We start from the raw sequence: 20,584 nt of genomic DNA on the forward strand, positions 1-20,584 counted from the left end.
TTAGAGGTAAAGCACCAATTGAGTGCTTATAGGGTTTGTCCTAATGTCAAGAAGTTAGAGTCATTGTCATATTAAGAAGACCCCATTGGCCACATTGTAACATGTAAAAAGAATTACTTTTGTATTTAAAAATGTCAAAATACCTTCCAAGGCCAAGTTACCCTGGCAACTAAGAATTCGACCTAAAAAGGGCATGTCATCCTCCTTGAAAGCCTATAAATAGGAGGGAACTTGACCTCCTATGGACACTCACTCATCTTCTCATCATCTATGCGAAGGAGAAGTAGAAGAAGGCTAGCGAAGAAGGAAGAAGGATGAAGGATGAAGCTTTGGGTTATTTCTCTCTCTTTTCACACATGCGAAGGAAAGAGGCTAGGGTTTTGTTGTTGCAAGATCGAACTTGAAGAAATTGCAGAAAGAAAGTTGAAGGAAGTTATATTAGGTTAGTGTCAAGCCCTAAAAGAAGGAGAAACCCAAGCGAAGGTTAAAGGAAGCCTTGGAAGCCCTACATTTGCTCACATGTGGAAGCAGCAACTGTTGCAGGGGCCGAAAATTTCATACCTGCAATGGACGCTGAAATTTTGTAGCTCTGGGTCGAAATTATGCAGATTAATGAGATTTGAGTGGGATTGACTTTGACAGAGGAAGCACATCGTCAAGAAGGTCAAACTTGGTCTTGGAAGGGTATTGGTCTTGGTTTAAAGGTCTTGGAATTCCTCATTTGAAGAATATATAAGAAGAGAAGAGATTTGTGGGTTTTCCTCTCAAGTGGAGAGGTTTTGGCCCTGACCTGCAGCCTATATTATGTGTTCTTGTGTATTGTTGATCTTCTTGTTTTGGTAGTTGTCTGATGATAAGAATAACATAATAATAAGAGAAGAAGCTAATAAGTAAGAAAAAGTAAAAAAACATCACAAGTAGTATCAAGTTTAAGGGAAATCATCCTAATTGCAACCCTTCTAGATTTCTCAACAAAAAGTACCAAAAAAACACTTTAAATGTTTGATGAATAACTAATTATTCTAGATCATATGTAAGGCTTAATCAATGTTTTTCACATGTCTATCATGTTTTAGTTCAATATATCATCAAAAAATATAGCAAAAGGTCGAGTAGAAATGGACAAAAGAGTGTGTTCATGAGGCTCTAAAAAATAGATGGGGCATTGCAACTACCAAAGGGCATTACTAGAAACTAATAATTCCCTCCATGCATTAGAGTTGTAGAAAATTATAGGGTAAGTTCCTTAGATAGAACACCAATGGACACCGCTCACAAACAGATCACAGATCAGTACCCCATTATTCTTGACGTGGTTAAAACCCTCAAAGAAGGAAACAGTCCACGACCTGAGCCAACGCAGCCACTTTAGGCAATTTATTAATGTAAAAGAAAGAAAATTTACATAAGCTTCTCTCATGAACGATCACCTTACAAATGACCCTCCATGCTTACGGATCAAGTGTCAGTAATACCGAGGAGAGAATGAACCACTGGGTCACTTCATGTCTTGAACATATCATGACCATCAGATTGTAAGTTACAAAAAGTACATAGTAAAGAAACACACTTTACCTAACTATACACTAGACCAAGTTATACTTAACTATTTCCTATGTGTCGGAATATCCTAACATCCCCCCTTAAGAACAACTTGGGATAGGATTGAAGGATGTACAAAGATGACGCAATAGGAGAAGGAAGGAGGCATTAGAGCCTATACCCCCTTAGTGACAACTTCCTAAACTTCAACCATAAATCAAAGTTTAGTAAACTTCGCCTCTGTGAGAGCCTTTGTAAAGATGTCTGCAACTTGATCTTTGGTTGAACAATATTGCACTTCAGGAACATGGTCATGAATGAGCTTTCTGATCAAGTGCATGTGTATTTCAATGTGTTTGTTGCACTGATGTTGGACTGGATCTTTGCATAGTTGAATGGCACTTTGATTATCACACCAAAGTGTAGTCGGATGCTCCTGCTGAAAACCAAACTCTGACAGGATCTGACGAAGCCACAGGGCTTCCTTACTGGCTTCTACGGCGCCATGATACTCTACTTCTGCTGAAGAAAGAGAAATGGCACTTTGTTTCTTGCAACACCATGTAATAGGTCCAGAACTAAGAGTGAAGACATAACCTGCAATAGACTTCTGATCATCAGAGTCACAAGCCCAATCGGAATCAATGAAACCAACCAATAGAGGAGATGCTTCTGCACTGTAATGAATCCCAAACTGAAATTTACCTCGAACATAATGAAATATTCTTTTAGATTCTTTCCAATGACTTTCATGTGGGTTTTGAATAAACCGATCAATAAGGCCAACAACAAAGGAAAGGTCAGAATGGGTATGGGTCAAATACAAAATTTCTCCTACAAGCTGACGGTATAAGGTAGAATCAACTTCAGGGGAAGTACAAGTGACTGAAAGTTTGGCTCCATACTGAAAGGGAGAAGTGGTTGGCTTACAGTCTTCCATGTGAAAGTGGCGTAGAAGATCATAGGCATATACTGGGAAAGGGAAATACCTTCTTTAGATTGCAAGACTTGAAGACCAAGAAAATAATGCAAGCGTCCTAAGTTCGTCATTTCAAACTTCTTTTTAAGGCTGAACTTCACATGGTTTATAAGGTTGGGATCACTACTAGTAAGGATAAGATCATCAACATTAAGAACAAAAATAATAAGAGACTCACCCACTTTCTTGGTGTCGACAGTATTGTCAGAATGACACCTAGAAAAGCCAATATCTAGAAGAAAGCTATCCATTTTGGCATACCAAGCCTAAGCGGCTTTCTTGAGACCATAAGGGGATTTCTTAAGCCGATATACAAGGTTGAAGTCTATTTGAAAGAAGGCGGATTTAACATCCATTTAATGGACTTTTCATTTGAAAGAGGCAGCAAGGGAAAGAACAAGGCATATAGAGTTGATTTTGGCAACAGGGGAGAAGGTTTTAGTATAGTCAATGCCTTCAACTTGTGAAAACTCTTTAGCAACAAAACGAGATTTATGCTTATCAACTTTTCCATTTGGTCCAAACTTGGTTCTATAAACCCATTTGCATCTAACAAATTTTCATCCCTTTGGAAGAGGAACAAGGTCCCATGTATCATTTGTCGATAGTGAACGATATTCTTCATTCATAAGCTTTTGCAAAGGTGTCAGGATCATAATTCACTAAAGCTTGAGCCAGTAAAAAAAAGGTTCTATCGAACTGAGAACGTGTGCAATGATGATCTGTAGGATCACCTGCAAGAGCACCTGATGCATCCCGAGTAGAGCGGACCCATTTTGGAAGTTGAGGCACTGAAGGAGGAACCCGAGAAGGTGGGGGAGGATTGTCATCCTCGTTGTCATCATCTGAAGAATAAATATTTTCAAAAGTAAGGGATAGAGAGAGATGGCACATCCGTCGAACTAGGCTCCTAGGACGATATATTTTCAGCAAACTTTACATCTCTTCTAATGATAACATTTTTGGATTTAGGTGGAAGAAATCTATATCCTTTGATATCCTCAGAATATCCTACAAAAATATATTTTTCACTCTTAGATTCTAAGGCTTTATGTTTCTCATCTGGAATATGGGCCCATGCTTCACTTCCAAAAACACGAAAATGGCTTACATCTGGTTTAATTGAGCTTCATGCTTCTTTTGGAGTGATATTCTTTAAAACCTTAGTAGGAGTGTGATTTACTATGTAATTTGCACACTTAATTGCTTCTGCCCGAAAATTAAGACTCAGTCTTTTAGATTGAAACATAAAAATAGTCATTTCCTATAAGGTGTGATTCTTCCTTTCAACTACACCATTTTGTTGTGGAGTATATGTACCAGTATGTTGCAATTGAATTCCATGCTCAGTGCAAAATTTTATGAATTTGTTGTTAACATATTCTCTGCCATTATTAGATCTTAGCTCCAGATTTTTTCTCAACAAAGGCCAAGAACATGTTAAAAACTTCACTCTTGAGTTTTAAGAAGTATACCCAAGTGCATCTAGAGAAATCATCAATGAAAGTTAAGAAATACTTGTAGCCAGAGAATAAAACAACTAGAAATGGACCACATAAATCACTATGCACAAGTTGTAAAGGGGTTGAGGTGTGCCAAGAGGCACGTTTTTCAAAACTATCCTAGTGATGTTTTCCAAGTACACATCCGGAACAAACACCATCTTTGCAAGATACCATAGGAAGACTTGTCACCATATTTTCTTTACATAGATTTTGAAGGGATCGATAGTTTAAGTGACCAAATTGTTCATGCCAAAGTTTGTTAACTTCATCATTATGAGCAACAAATATCGAGGGAAGAGTTGATGACCCAAAGTTGTTAAACTTATACAACCTTATAGACTCACCAACAATGTCAATAGCTAAAATCTGTCTAGGATCTCTTAGGTCCTTAATTACAACATCATGAGGTGAAAATTCAACAATTCTACCTTCCCCTGAATGAGTTATCTGATATACAGATAGAAGGTTGCAGGATAAGATAGGAACACATAATACATCATTAAATTAACCATTGTCTAGATGAATAGTTTCAGTCCCTACAACACTAAGAGATCTATCATCACCAACATATATATTTTTGGTGTTACAATCATTTAAAGAAGAAAACATGGCTTTGTTTTTGGCCATGTGATAAGAAGCTCCAAAATCAATGAGCTACTCATGACAATGAGAAGAAGAAGATACATTTAGTGCATAACCAGACCGAAAAGCTTGACCACCACATGCAGAGAGTGTTATTCCTGAAGATGAAGTTGAAGTTGAAGAGTGCTCCAAATGGATGTTATGTCTCTTCATTGTTGCTTCTAAGGCTTCCATCTTAAAGCATTTGGATTCTAAGTGGTCATCACGATTACAAAAGTCGCAATGTCTATCAGTCTTCTTCTCTTTGTTTTTATTTACCTTTATCATTTTGTTGAATTGATTTTTCATTTTGAAACTGAAATTGCTTAAGACCCTTGTTTGGTTTAGGACCATTCTTTTTAGGATATTACTTCTTAGGATTCTTTGAATTTGGTTGTTGCTGGGCTAATAAGGCTTTTTTAGAAGAGTTTCCAGTAGAAGACCAAGATGTAAGAGTTTTTCTTGTTCTCAAATCACAAAAGGCATCAAAAGAGGGGGGCTTGTAGGCTTGTCTTTGAGAAATAAAGGCTTCTCTAGTAGCATGGAAGGTGGAAACAAACACAGAGTAAGTTGGTCGTAATTTCTTAAGAATGGAATAGATAAGGCTATCATCTTCTTTCTTAACCTTAACACCTTCCAAAATGAGTCTAAGGGTTTTGAACTTAGACAAAAAAAACTTCAATGGAAACACACTTATTGGGGTCCAACGTAAGCAACTCATTTTCGAGTTGATGGACTATAATTTCATTTTTAATTCCAAAAATTTTATTGAAATCTTTCATTGTTTCAACAAGGGTATCAAGTTCTGCGATATGGAATCTAAAGTCTAGAAAAATAGACATCTCTATCAACCCACGTGTTTGATCTTGCTTATTTTCTCATTTGGCTTGCTTATCTTCATCTTTAAATTTAGACTCTTTGCCTGAGGCTATTCTATAAAGACCTTTACTTCTAAGTAAATCCACAATGTAAGACAACTATTGGAAATAGTTGGTGTTGTCAAGAATAACTTGGTATGGACTTTCCATTTTAACAGAAATTGAAGTTGTAGATGTTGAAACTAAGTGTTCTAATGGAAAGATCTCGAAAAATTGGGCTGATTAAAGAAAAACAACTCTAAAAACGGCTTTCAGATGAAAAAGTTCTGGTTTTTTGAAGAAAAGTTGTTGAAGATGCCAATAAACTACATCAATGTTGGAAAGTGAATGATAATGTTATGTTTTAAAAAAAAATTCCCCCGCTCCCCTCCCCATCCAAACTTAATCTAATTAGCTCACTCTTAAAAAAAAATATTTTATGTGACTCACTTTTATAAATAAGTCAAAGTCATTTTTACAATGGTACTTTATGAACTACCCACTAAATTGTAACTTCAATAAAAGATAAAGTGACTTTGGAATTATTAGCGACTCACTTTTTATAATGGGTGAGAACAATTTTACATAAAGTAACTTTAAAACATAAGTTACATGCGCTTTTTAAAAAAATAACTCAACAAAAAGAAAAAAAGTCATCTACGGAGGCGTAGGAATTGCTCGAACGACCAAAAGTGGGCGGAAACCTGGCAAAACAATTCAAAAAATCTTGTGTACTGTATGAACTACCCACTAAATTGTACCTTCAATAAAAGATCAAGTGACTTCAAAATTATAAGTGACTCACTTTTTATAATGCGTGAGAACACGTTTACATAAAGTAGCTTTAAAACATAAGTTACATGTGCTTTTTGAAAACGTAACTCAACAAAAAGAAAGGGAGACGTCTAAGAAAGCGGAGGAATTGCCCAGACGGCCAAAAGTGGGGAGAATCCAAGCAAAAAATCTTGTAGAGGCAGTGTTCGAATCATGTTTTTGATGGTGGAAATGGATTCAGCACCATCAAAAATGTCTAGAGCACCTAAAATTTTAAAGTTTAACAATTGTAACTTGGATTTACAAAAATCACTGCCGGATTTTCTCAAAATATGACTGGAATTTCCATGACTTTCAAGGAAAAAAACAATCTCGTTAGACTACAGCAAAAAGAAAGATTTGAACCCAAGGCATCTATTCTCATAAAGTAACTTTGGACCAAGTGAACTAATTTAAAAGGTTAGTAATTTTTGGAAAAGAGGAAAGGAATTTTTTTTCTCCCTAAAGCTTTGGGGTGTGTGCTTACTTAAAAAGCCTTTTTTGCATGCAAAACAAAAAAACACACAACCCAAAATGAACATGCAAAAAAATAAGTCTTTATGGCTTAAACTTAGATTTCGCCGAACAACAAATATTTTCCTCAACATTTCTCATTTTCCGAGATCACACTAAGGCGCGGCAAAAAAGAGCATATGCATGAGAAAAATCCTTCCTTCTTGTTTTTGATTTGCTCAGATCACACAAAGTCGCAAGGCAAAGAGCATACACAGAAATGAAAGGTATAGATCCGTAATAAAAACAGAAAGATAAGTAAACCGAAATAAATGAGAGAAATAAACCGAAATAAACAGAGAGATAAATAACCAAAACTACAAATAAAAATTGTATACCTCCAGATCTTAAAAATGATGTAGCTAGGGCTAACGGAAACCTTTTCGCGTGAAACGAAAAGGGTTCCTCATTGGAACAAATGCTCTTAACACAACAGAGCAGTCTTCTCGGCCCGAAAGTGGTCAAAAACAGTATATCTACAAAACGATAGTGGGATGCAGTTGCACCGACTTCGGATTTAAATCACCAACGAATGCGACCCTCAAATAACTCTGATACCATGTAGGAATTTACAAGGTAAATTCCTTATATAGAACACCAAGGGGCACCGCTCACAAACAGATCACAGATCAATACACTAGTATTCTTGACGTGGTTAAATCCTCGAAGAGGGAAACAATATACAGTCTGAGCCAACGCAGCGACTTCACACAATTTATTAATGTAAAATAAAGAAAATTTACATAAGATTCTCTCATGAATGGTCACCTTACAAATGACCATCCATGCTCTTTAAATAGAGATCATGGACCAATCGGGTGTTAAGCCACAAATCAATTGTCGGTAATACCAAAGAGAGAATGAATCGTCAGATCACTTCATGTCTAGAACATATCGTGACCGTCAGATTGTAAGTTACAAAAAGTACATAGTAAATAAACACACTTTACCTAACTATACACTAGACCAAGTTATACTTAACTATTTCCTATGTGTCGAGATATCCTAATAAGAGTAAACTTGGAGTCTAAAATAGGCCTCCAAGGGAAGAAATTAAATTAGTAAAAGTGTACGCCACATTTCACTAAGTTGTATGATCTAGAGAAACTCAGCATATATTATCTCATTAATTATAGCTTCCAAGTAATGTAGAGTTATGAGGTGAAAGTTAAAAATAATAATGAAAGGTCTAGATCCTCTTGCATACATAATAAATAATGTAGTGGCAAAACATTTACATCTATATCATATTTGACTAAATATACCACAAAGTATTTTCTATATTTAATAATAAATTGAAACTAACAAAATGACTAAAAATTATAGAAAATAAGTATAATTACAACAATGCTAAAAATAAAAATAATTATAATTAATATTTACTATATAACCTTTATAACAATCATTTATTTTTTCTCTTAAAAGAATTAATGAAATAAAATGTTTATAGCATTTCACTGTGACTCCATTATGATCTTAAATAATGTGATTTATTTTTTAAAGACTAAAAGTATTGATGATATCAAATGCTACACATTTAGTATTTCATGAAGGGAAAGTCAAACTATTTTATATTCTTTCCTTTTTCACTAGAATCAGATAGTAAATTCTTGGTGAAATTTCTAGTTTTTGTTGCTTGGAATGCATTTTTGAATGCACAAACAGATTCAAAATCTTGAAAACCCCCAAGGAACTCAATCTACATAGATTTAACAACTCAAATCTGCCATTCCAGATTTAGAGCAAAACTCATCAGAAAATCTACTCAAGGCTTGCTAAGGTAGCTACATACAGACCTAATAAGTGAAGAAAATGAGAAAACCTCAAAGTGCAGACCTAATAAGTGAAGAAAATGAGAAAACCTCAAAGTACAGACCTAATAAGTGAAGAAAATGAGAAAACCTCAAAGGGAAAAAAAACTCCAAAGTAAATAATAATAATAAATAAATAACCAAACATGTGAAAGAATAAGATTCAAAAGCACACTAAATGTGTGTAACACCGACATTGAAAATTCCGTGCAACTGAAAGTGATGAAGATCCACCAAAGACGCATTGAAAAGTTCTGATAAAATGTAAAGTCTGAATTTAACCTGGATCATAAATGAGCTTAACTCCATACACAAATAATAAAACAAGAAACAATGAATTTATATATTGTGAAGAAACATTGAATTTATGTATTGTGAAGAAATGCTAGACAAAGCCCTTTATTTATACCAAACTGAGAGGAGGCCCAGCTTGTAATTCATTTGGTATACCAACCAAGCAAACAAGGTATACAACCCAGGAAAAATTTATTGATCTATGTAAACTTAAAAGCTATTTATGTAAACTAACATTCCTACTTAACAATGCAAATATATCCATAACTCCCAACCAAATATAACAAAATCTACAATGGTAGGCAAATCAATCATCTACAGTGGGGCACAGAGTCCTCATATATCTTCAAGGTCCAAAAGCACACAATAGAGGTTCAACTCAGATACCTCAAGAGACATCACAGCTATTTTGAAAATTCCATGTTAAATAATAGCATGCTCCTCATCACTATCAACCTTTCCACAATCACGTATTGCATGGTCCTTATTTGGTTTCCAATGTGTTCTTATCATCTTGTGCATTTTGTACCTTGAATGGTTATGGATATGTATACATAGTTTGAGGTTTTAAATGTAATCGAAATTCTTTTGTTCAACAGAAGCATGTTTTCTTCTTCCCTTGGAGGCATTAATCCCCTAGTAAATACAACAATGCACCAAGGTAGTCATGGGCTAGGATTATATTGATCTAACTAAAGGCATTTTTAGTTCTAGTTTATTTTTAAATGCATGTTTTTCATTTAATTTTTTGGTCTTTATTATTGTTGGGCAGAGTTTTGACACTATGTAAAGTATACTATGTCAGTTTGGTACTCACTAGGCTTGCTACTACTTTCAAGATACAGGACAACAATGTTGCTCTCAAATTACCTCAGTGGGTTCTCAGATTAGTTTACAATGGTGACACTTCCAAAGAAATAATAAGACTGAGACAACATTTGTAACAAGATGCAATGATGTTCATATACAGTCCCTATCGAATAGGTATGAGAAATTGCATGGTTGGGTTAGGTTCAATTATCATGAGATACAAGCTTGGCTACAATAGAATTCGAAAGCCCCAGAAAGAGGTGGAAAGTTTTCATTCTCACTTTCTACAATTTCCATTTCCCAAGAAATACTAAAAAGCAATGCAACAGCACATCTGAATAAATATTAATAAGCAAATACCTGTCATTTTTATAACGGGAATCCCCTTGCAAAATGTCTGACAATCCTTCACATAATCTTTATAATCCTGCAGTGCATTAAGGAAGAATTACCATTGAATCAGTGTAAGAACTTGGATTTGCTATGCATTAGAATTAAAGTTGTGAAATAGATTGAATTACAAATGTTAGTTTGCATGAAGGGTATAGAACAATGTTGCAAACATCAGCATCGGAATAAAGTCGGCTAGGGTCCAGAAAACTAAAATATGATAAAAATTGGGAAAATATCTGTAAAAATCAGTGAATATTAGCTATGCCAAAAAGTCATGATTTCGGGATTTTATCGCGATAAAATCAAATTGTTTACAACACTGGTATAGATTAAGTAACACAACAAAACGCGTAGTCTTTCTTTGTGCCAAGCCTCTAAGATAAGTAGTTGAATCTGAGTATTAATAATAATCTGTACTATTTATTGTTCCTTATTTTCATTTAACATTATATAGTGAAATATTAAAAAAACATCAAAATCAATTAACACTTCCATGTATGTGTAAATTAAAGCTGTTTATATTTTTTCTATTGGGGGATTCCAAACGTATCATAGATTAGCTAGCTAGCAAAGCCCACCTGGAAGTTTTGAATCTGGCTGATTGGAAAAAGAAACTTGAAGAAATAAGGGAAAAAATTACTAAAATTAGTTTCTTCCACACACATCTCCAAGGAACTAAACTCAGCTGCAGACCTGCTATCAAAATAAGCCCTTGATTTGGAGTCGAGCTACATCTATTCTGAAGAGAGGGTTGGAAACTCTATTCAAAGCACTCACTGGCTGCCCATAAGCCAGAACATCTCTCAGTTTTATCTCCAGTGTTTTGGAAGGCAGCCTGTTCTCAGACTTTAGGTCTAAATTTTGCTCAGGAAGGTCGGACTTCTTCAGACTGAAGAGTACTATTTCATACAGATCCTTTTTCGAAGTTAGCAGCAGAATTGATGTATCCTCTGTCACAAAAAAATCTTCCAGAAGTTTTGCATTTTTACTTTTCTGTTCTAAATCAGAAACTAGACATTGAAATCTGTTTTTTAGTTAAAAACTTTTCTCTGACAGCAACACCAGTCCTTTAGAGCTGCTTATTCTCTTTACAGAGTCTGTAAAAAGAGGAGGAGGAGAAAAATCTCAAATCATATCAGATAGAAATGTACTTTTTTTTTTTCATTCAATAGAATAACAAAAAAGTAGGCTTGTCAACATGTCCGAGTGGTTAAGGAGACAGACTCGAAATCTGTTGGGCTTTGCCTGCGCAGGAGCCCCGAGGGATAGCTCAAATGGTCGAGTTCCTGTTGCTAAGTACTCTCCCAGTTTGGGAGGTCACGGGGTCAAATCTCCTCGACGCCTTCGGGGTTAGGCCTGATATGGCCGACTGGCAGATCCCTTCGGGTGGAGCTGCCCCGCTTCTCTATGTGGACGTAGCGGCCACTCCGGTGCCCGTGAACCACACTTAAAAAAAAAAAAAAAAAAATAACAAAAAAGTTATTTTTTCTCTGAAAAGAAATTAAAGTTTTTTACTAGATTTTTTTTGGACGTGTATCCATAAGGCAACACGTGTTCCCTTTACTATAATGATGCATAAAAAACAAAAAAACAAAATAGAAAACAACACTACAAGGGACTAGTATATCATACATAATTTAAAGCGAAGTGTTGATTTCACTTAATTCTGCCCACTATTTTACTGTGAAATGCCGGTTGAATATAGCAATGGGCATAGGACAGCATACGTAGGCATAGTAAAGCATGTAGATGATCATATATATGATAACCATCATACAAGCAATCGCTGCAAGGGAAAAACATCATGCACAGAGCTGCAGAGCATTTAATATAGCTCGGTGCAGTATATGTGCTGTTAGATCTTTGCACCCAGATATTTAATGGCACATATACAGCACCACACTGCAGTACATGCTCAGAGATTATTGATCGCCGCAGCCGCGAGGAGTGGCCTGCTGAAAATAGCAAGAAGCTGAAGTATCATAAAATTAATGTGAATAAAGATTCTACAGCTTTATTTATTGTAAAATCAATGCAAAGAGGAAACATGGCCATTTTCAAGTGTTTGTTTAAATTTAGTGTTTAAATGAATTTTCAGTAAGAGAATTGTGACGAGAACAAGGGAGTTTAGTCACATTAACCAATTGTGATCCGAAAATTCAGCTTTTATGCAAAGTACAAGAAGCCCTTCTTAGCTAATAACCACAAAACTCCAACACCAGTCTCTGATTTATTACTACCACCAACAAAATAAAGGGTCGAAATGCTTACCAGAACCTGGTGCCTGGCTTCTCTCAGGGGGACTCGGAGGACTCTTTGGGGTAGCCTCACCGTTTTATGGTTCATTTGGCGCTATGGTTCTTGGGAGTTCCCGTCCACCAGGAGAATGGATAGAACGTTTTTAGTTAAATATAAGAATCATAAAATAAAGAAATAGCAAAATGGTTATCTATTTTACCAAATAATAATAATTCAAAAACACTACTGAATTTTTTTTTAAATTAACAAACTAATTCGAGTCAATACAGTTTGACCTTGAACGTCCCTGCTTGGCAAGGACTACTAAAGCTGCTTTGCAAAATAGGAGAATCCAAAATTATATTCCTTTCTAGTGAAATACTCTAACAAAATAGCTAAGATCAAGATCCGAAATATTAACTCTATTGAAGTACATATCAAAATCACTAAGATCAAGATTCAGAACATATTCATTTTTATAGATGTTTTGTTACCTCCACTTACCTAAGGTCCAATCAAGCTCTTGGCATATCTAAATACCGTAACTTTAAACCAAAAAAAATAGGAACTTGAAACATAAATCTTCATGTAGCATCTCGAGAAACAACCTGAGGCCTTGTCAAAAATCCCGGCATATGCCTACAATAATATTGAACATCACGTCAAAATATCACCCTATGCTTGATACAAAAGCATTAATGATCTCTCCCTTCGATATAACGATACATATTAGAGCTGTTTTCTATAAATGACAACCTCCAACAAGCCTCCACTTTCAAATATTGATATAGAATTGACTGTCTTTTTTCTCCAATAAACCCATCTAAGACTCGAGAGTGAGGAAATTTATCCTCTGCATTTTTAATACCCCTGAACATATGCAAAATTATTAACACGGTAGTCTTTTACCCTCCCAATTTGTGAACTTGGCACAATAATGTCCCCTTCATATTGACTGATTCTGCTGAAGGGATGATAAATTAATTACAATATAGCTTTACAACTGAATCAGCCCCTGCTGTAAACAACCACGGCTGCTTAGGATGAAACCGGCAATCTAAAATACCTACATACAACAAGAAAGAAAATTACATAAAGCCTTGCAAGTGCTTACAAGGAAGTTGTGGAAGAAACAGAAAGGCTACATGTATGACACAACAGGTCACAACCAGAGTGGCAGATTCAGCCTACACAAGGAGCCAATGCAAAACACTTTCTGTTCTTTGAAACAGAGAAAACTAACAGGGAGTCACATTGTTTACAATCATCTTGCAAGCATATTTTCAAAACTTTTAAAAGATTATTAAAGCTGACCCACTTACCCATGCCGTTTACACTCTGGTGACCTTGAAGCACCTTTAAAGGGACAATTAATGGATTCTGAAGCAAATCAGAATACACCAACCCATAAAAAACATATGCTTTGCAATCATCTGAGCATGATGCAAACAAAGGATAAGAATCATGGAATGCAACAGAATGAATATCTTTGGAATGGTTCCTGTGCAAAACAAAAACAACGAATCTCAGATAACTCGTGTATATAGATATGGCTTCTAGATCTGTCTAAGTCACAAGTGCATCAAATAATTATCAGAATTGTAAGATCAGACATATGGTATATGCTAAGCTGTAGCATTACTTTAAAGTCTTGTAAGGTTTTGTTGAAAGATCCATATCAAACCAGCACACTTTTCCCTCCTTGCTCCCAACAATAAGATTATCTCCTGCTCAAGTGAACCAGTGTAACATTAGAAGTAAAAAATGATGAAACTGGACAAGAATTTTGCCAAACATTGTAAAAAAGGAAAAATCATGTTTCTTTATCTCTTGAAATTCATGAAAGATAGGTTTTCAGTTGTTATTTACCTTTATGATGCACTGCCATGGATGAAACCTCATGCAGACCTGTCACAAGCCTTTTAACAAGCTGTTGTTTGACAAGGTCAAAAACCCGGACATGTGTCTTTGTAGCAACAAAGAAAATTGCTCGACTAGGGTGGAAAAGAACATGAACAACACGCCCTTGCATCTTTTTGAAAGGGTTTTGAGTTTGCTGCTTAGAAAGCTGGTGCACAAGTACTGCCCTAGTATTACGTGTCACAAAAGGTCAAGGAGTACTCAGCTTGAATGATGCAAAACACTTCAACAATCATTTTTTGAAACAAGTATAACGTAAAAAACACAGATATTACAACAAACTAAAAAGGGTTGGTACTTCATATAGAGATAAATCCATAAAATCAATTTAGTATGTAAATTAAGGGAACGTAGATGGCACAAGCTAAAAACCAAATTGGAGATAAAAAATGAATCCTTCTGCTCCAAGAATGACAAACACCCCAAATTTTTAGAAATCATATCAGATTAAAATTTCATTTTTTTTACAAATAACATGGTCATAGAAATTGAAGCAAATTATTGAGTGCTGAAAACATGTATTTTCTTAATGTCATTGTCACAGAAGAATCATTTGACCAGTGAAACTGGGATATAGTTTATATAGCATTTCATTACAAACGTAAAAGCCCATCAAAGAACCAGCTAGTGTCCAAAAATGCGAAAAATTAAAAAGTAAGGTGCTCATTATGTTTTCACAAAAGAAAAAATGCATCTCAAGAACACCTTGTTCCTGATGCGAAGGATGCAAATTAAGTCACAAATTCATGGGAGAAGACAGAATGGTAGGTCAGAATCCAATCAGGTATTTGCCCTTTAGGAGCACACCATGTCAAATAACAATTATGTGCATCCTTGGATGTCATTTTTTATTCAGTAAGGAGATTGAAGTGAAAGCATATTTAACCTTTCAGCCATAAAATAACATACAGACATTTCACCTAGCAGACAACAAAATGAAAACACCAAAGGATATCATCGGGTGCAACAGTCGCAAAGTAGTCTCCTTTATGATGCCAAGATATCAAGTGCACCGGCTGCCAGAACAAATTGAAAGAGAAACAATTATACTTGATTGTATAAATGGATGTCACTCAACATGATCTTCTGAACAGGTTGAGAATAAAAATTATCCACTAGAGATTTTATGCGCACACACAAACTGGCACCAAAAGCCAAAAATATGCAAGATTTTTAGTTTCAAAATACCTTCAAATGGGTAAGTTTGATCCCATCAAACTTTTCGTGTTTAATCCACTTAGTCAGAGAAGGGTCTTCACCTGAAGTGACAAAAAAAGCTCAGAGCAACATCTAGAAATATGAAGGAAATATACCACCATTCAAACTCATGCCAAATTCTGAAAATAAAGAATAACTTCAAATCTAATGACAAGAAAAAAGAGCAATAAAATTAAACTAACCCAAATCATCAGCTGATGCAGGTTTTGATTTCACATGCAATAGTTCAGCAACTTTTTCTTGACTATCCTCACTTCCAAGTCCAGTATTTAGTACAAGCACTTCCTCATCCCTTCAGAATGACATGCACATAACCACCCAACATCAGAAGAAAAATATGATCATTTCCATGAAGAACGCTTCACAACTGCCAACAAAGCAATTTAATGATTAATATAAATACAGAACACAAAAAAGAGTTTGATGATGTTCTTCAAATTAAAATGATCAATATTGCATACACTGCAACTGCCAGAATAGAAAGCTCAGAAACTGGATTCCATGCAATATGCTGTATGGGCCTCCCAATATCCCAAACTTTAAGACAACGTGCAGTTTCCACCTCCCAAATACGCACAGTACCATCTTTTGAACCTGTGAGAAAAAAGCATCAAATTAGTGAAACCATGTACTCCATAGGAACAGATAAAATAGTACAACACAGAGAGGCTCCTACTGATTTGGTTTTACTACCACTTGATGCACCAAGTATGGAAAGCACCTCAGAACAAGGTTAAAAAACAAAAAACAGGTGAAATAATGGAATGTATTGTCAATGACTTTCCATTTCTACTCCTAACTCATGTCTTCCTATATGTGTGTGCTTAAAAATTGCCCACCATTTTAACCTTTAAAGTAGGAAGGAACGAAGAAGGGCCAGAAGGGACATTCATGTTCATCAAAGCATGGGAAGAAAGACTAGAGTCATGAGAAATGTTTCAAATGCCACTATGTGTCTTAGTGTCCTGAGATGGAAGAGGCAAAGAACAACCAACAGAAGTTTGCTGAGTGGATGAGTTAACATCCAAGCTTGAGAAGGATTTCTACATAGTATCATGCCTTTCCACTAACACCATCTCTGGTCTAGGAAAAGCGACTAACTCAGTAGCCTAGCCATTCCCAAAGGCTACGGATTAAAAGGTAATGATGTAATATCTGGGAATTAATTAATTAAAAAGTGACGGAGGAAAAAGAACATTATAAGTCACTTCAATAAAATAAGAAAAGGACCCATGCTATTCAGATGACCAATGGATTCCGATAGTCCATGACTATTAAAGGAGATGATAGCTCATTCCTTGGGCATGCATATTTGGATGATTGCTCTGTTATTGAGTTGAGCTCTTGGAGCTTGTTTGAGTGAGAACCCTTAGGAGAGAGGGTTAGTTACAGTGGTAAGTAATCCACCTGAGCTGATGCAGTCAACAGACCTTCAGTATTGAGAATATATACCCTAGCCACTCAAAGAGGAGGGATCAAATCAGATCCACTCATTGGGATTTAATGTGGAGATCACAAGAGGTCAGTCAGATCTCTCAAAGGAGCATAATGTAGGAGAAGCCATTATCAGCCATACATATATCTTGCTGGTGTTTAACAGGTTCTCAGAATCATATTTGGCATGTATTTCCCAGATCCATATTTAATAAAATAAGGTGGAGTTTCTACTGCTATTTCTTGTGTTTATTTTGAGTTTCAGCATCTCTTTCTAATTTCTGGGTTTTACATTTGCAATTTTTATTTGTGCTGGTAATTCTACTGTGCAGAATCGTGCAATTTTATTATATCTTAGAGAGAAATTCATGGTGTATTTTTCTAAAGCAAATTTCTGGGAAATTTAGTTAAATAATTTTACAGCATATTACATGTGGGCAGTGGAGCATACAAACACATGACATTCAATAAGAAGGCTTTGAGCAGACTTCAAGAGCAAGATGCCAGCTTACAAGTGAAGTTAAGCAATGTTACCACATATCCAGTTGCCAGAATGAGATTTCTTTCTTTCTGTGTGCCATCAGGTGACGTTCTTGATTTGAATGATGTCTTCGTAAGGGTGTCGTTTCAAGAATCTTCCTTCAGTTTTAACCAGGACAGATCTGAAGTGTGTGGCTGAGTTTGATAATAAGAAAATCATCATAATAGATTGCAGCCAAATGGATGGTAGAGTCTTAGCCAAAGGTGTGTGAAAAAGTGGCCTGTATAGTTTGCTTTGTGTGTTGAAATTTGGGCAGCTATGGGACAAATTTTCCATAGGAACCCAACTGCCCCAACAGAAGCCCTAAAGAAGAATTCAAATTGGAGAAAGGTAAAATATTATTTATTAATGTGTGGGCACTCTTCATATTATTATATTGTGTGACAAATTTATTTGGCAAACCTTCATCTAAGTATTTGGCAAATAAATTTGAATAATGTTAAGATCAAATTACAAGGGTTTCTTCCAAATCGGCCTCACCAAAAGAATGGTCATGTTAGCTTTTAGGCACCCCTTTGGCTCCTCATCGAATTATCTATAAAGAGAATCTTTGTGACTCACTTGACAAAGATCATCAAATGAAAAAGGCTCGCATCGTTATACTTTGTGATTTGCATGATTCGCTGATAATCTCTGAGGTCCGATTGGCTCGCCTTCTATAATGACTCCCATGTGGCTCGCACAAATGCTCTATGGCTTGTGGTTCATTTCCTGTGGCATCACTTGATTCTGGCATGACATTACATAACAGTGACATCACTCACATTACAGTGGTATCACATTTATATACACCGTGGCTCGTGGTTTGTTTCTTGTGGCATCACTCGACTCTGGCACTGCATTACGTAACAATGGCATCACATTTATATATACTTTGGCTTGTGGTTTGTTTTATATATATATCTTTGTGGTTACAATGGTTCACACTTTTGGTGGCTCGCTATCTCTATGGTTATAGTAGCATAATTATATGCCTTTGTGACACATATTCCTCTGTGATGGTTCACATTACAATGATATGGCTCGTCTATACAGTGGTCTGCATATGGCTCGCTATGCAGTATGACTCGCTCTGTGGTATGGTTCGTTTATACAGTGCCTGCATTGTCTATAGTGACCCGCTCTATGGTATGGTTCATATTACATCTTTTACGAGCCTTGCATATTGATGAATGGTAGTATCATCTGCTATCTTGACAATGTTGAATGGTTGAAGATGATCATAGAAATAAGGAACGAGAGATATGGCAATACCCTTGATATTATAATAATCCTGTAGTATAACATTGACTTAGATATATGTATATGAAAGTAACCCTAATATGGCAATAAGCATATGGAAGAAAATTTATGGTAGTAAAATTTTGATGCATGATAGTGATATATTGAAGTTTGGCATTAACCCTATATATATGATAGCGATTTTGATGCATATGTGCTCTTGATGTATATGCATAACAGTGACCTTGATAAGCGGCATGACAGTAACCTTGACTATGGCACTGACCTTGTTGACAGTGGTAGTAACAGTGACAACTTTGATATGACAACAACACTCTAATCTATGGTGTCTCTCTATGATGACACTTGACAGTGATGGCACCTGTTCTTATGATGATTCTTGATAACATTTGATGACATTTAACAGTACCGATTCGTGACAGTGATGATGTTCCTTATGACATGGATGTTACCTCTTGTGACTATGATATAGCAACAACTCTCTAGAGATCAGATCGTTCAGTTCACAACATAGTTATGAGCTGACTTGGGTTGGCCCTAGGAGGCATGATGTGATTGGTGTGTCTCATCCGTATTGTACCTTGTATCTCAATTGAGCATTTGATGAATATCTAATAGAAGAATAATCTAGTTGGGTTTTCCCCCTTGTGGGGTTTTGCACTGGTCTCTGACCTAAATCCTGGTGTCTCTATTGTGCATGTTTTTCTTCTACTGCTCTTTATTGTTCTACTGCATTGTTGATGTTATTGTTCTCTCTACATAATTGATAATGATGATATGATGTTATGGGGTGAATATTATATGAAAGTGTTGAAAAAGTTTGAAAAATGCAATTATCTACAGTAGAGAACAATCTAGCCCGAAAAATTAACATGGTATCAAAGCTAGGCTAAAGAAAAGTCATTGAGATCACCCCTAAGACACCTATGATGGATTTCTTGAGCAAGTAGAGTGATAGGGATGAATATGTCAAAAACCTAAAAGAATGCTAGGGTTTGAAGGAAACCCTAGGATAGTCCTTTGTTCTTACAAATAAAAGCTAGGGTGTGGGAGAAACCCTAGGAGTGGCCTTGATATGAAAAGGGATTGTTATGATTCAAAATCTTTAATGATAAAATGTAATCAATAAGAAGCCATTCAGTTATTCATGTACCTATGACAAATTCAAAGAAGCCCTAGATGGACCTATCTCCTATCCAATAGGAGATGACATGATACAAATCTCGTGATCATTTTGTACATTCATAGGTTGGGTTTAGCTGCCAATGAAACAGATCAAGGATACCAGTGGTGTTCAAGAGGATGCATTTGCAGATGACTTCGACATATGGTTGATGGCCCATGGTGCGGGATCAAGAGGTAGTCGATAGCTTCCTACAATCCTCATGAAAGATAAGTACTTTCAAGACTTATGTTATTTTCTACTCTTCTTTACATTTATTGTTTTAGACTATTATTTATTCTTCCTGCATGACTATTTGAATGCTTCTAACTTCTTGATGAGGATGTGATCAAGGAAAGCAGATCCTGAGGATCATTAGGATGCAAAATAGTGCAAGGAGAGTAAACTCCAAGAGGGCCAAACAATGAAGAAGCCAGTCTCATATCTAAAAGGGAAAGTCAGTCCTACCTCATTACCGGGTACACTTTTGCTATGTTTATTTATTTTGCTATTATTTGTTCGAAACACTGAAAGGTGGGGGGGATCAGTTTTCCACTTACAATTAGTTAATCTTTTCTTTCAGAGAATTAATTATTTTCATCATCAAATTAAAATCATAAATGCACAGAATCACAGACAGTAGACACCAAAAAGTTTAGGTGGAAACCCTTTCGGGAGAAAAACCACCGAG

At 35.8% G+C, this 20,584-nt stretch overlaps 1 protein-coding gene across 1 annotated transcript in view; it reads right to left on the reverse strand.

Annotated features, from left to right (window-relative positions):
• Positions 1-12,942: 12,942 nt before the first annotated feature.
• Positions 12,943-20,584, reverse strand: part of LOC149205696 (Transducin/WD40 repeat-like superfamily protein) — a 171,102-nt gene continuing 163,460 nt past the window's right edge. The window contains exons 9-16 of the mRNA XM_089395138.1: positions 15,976-16,108; positions 15,697-15,806; positions 15,485-15,555; positions 15,252-15,312; positions 14,246-14,473; positions 14,019-14,103; positions 13,699-13,877; positions 12,943-13,442 (exon numbers count right to left, since the gene is read on the reverse strand). Of these exons, the coding sequence (XP_089251264.1) occupies positions 13,357-13,442; positions 13,699-13,877; positions 14,019-14,103; positions 14,246-14,473; positions 15,252-15,312; positions 15,485-15,555; positions 15,697-15,806; positions 15,976-16,108 (953 nt within the window). The 3' untranslated portion in view covers positions 12,943-13,356. The remainder of the gene's footprint in view (positions 13,443-13,698; positions 13,878-14,018; positions 14,104-14,245; positions 14,474-15,251; positions 15,313-15,484; positions 15,556-15,696; positions 15,807-15,975; positions 16,109-20,584) is intronic.

The sequence above is a fragment of the Pinus tabuliformis genome, chromosome 1_2, assembly GCF_031772625.1.
Source record: "Pinus tabuliformis cultivar Carrire ecotype Pingquan chromosome 1_2, CPIR1, whole genome shotgun sequence".
NCBI classification, from domain to species: Eukaryota; Viridiplantae; Streptophyta; class Pinopsida; order Pinales; family Pinaceae; genus Pinus; species Pinus tabuliformis.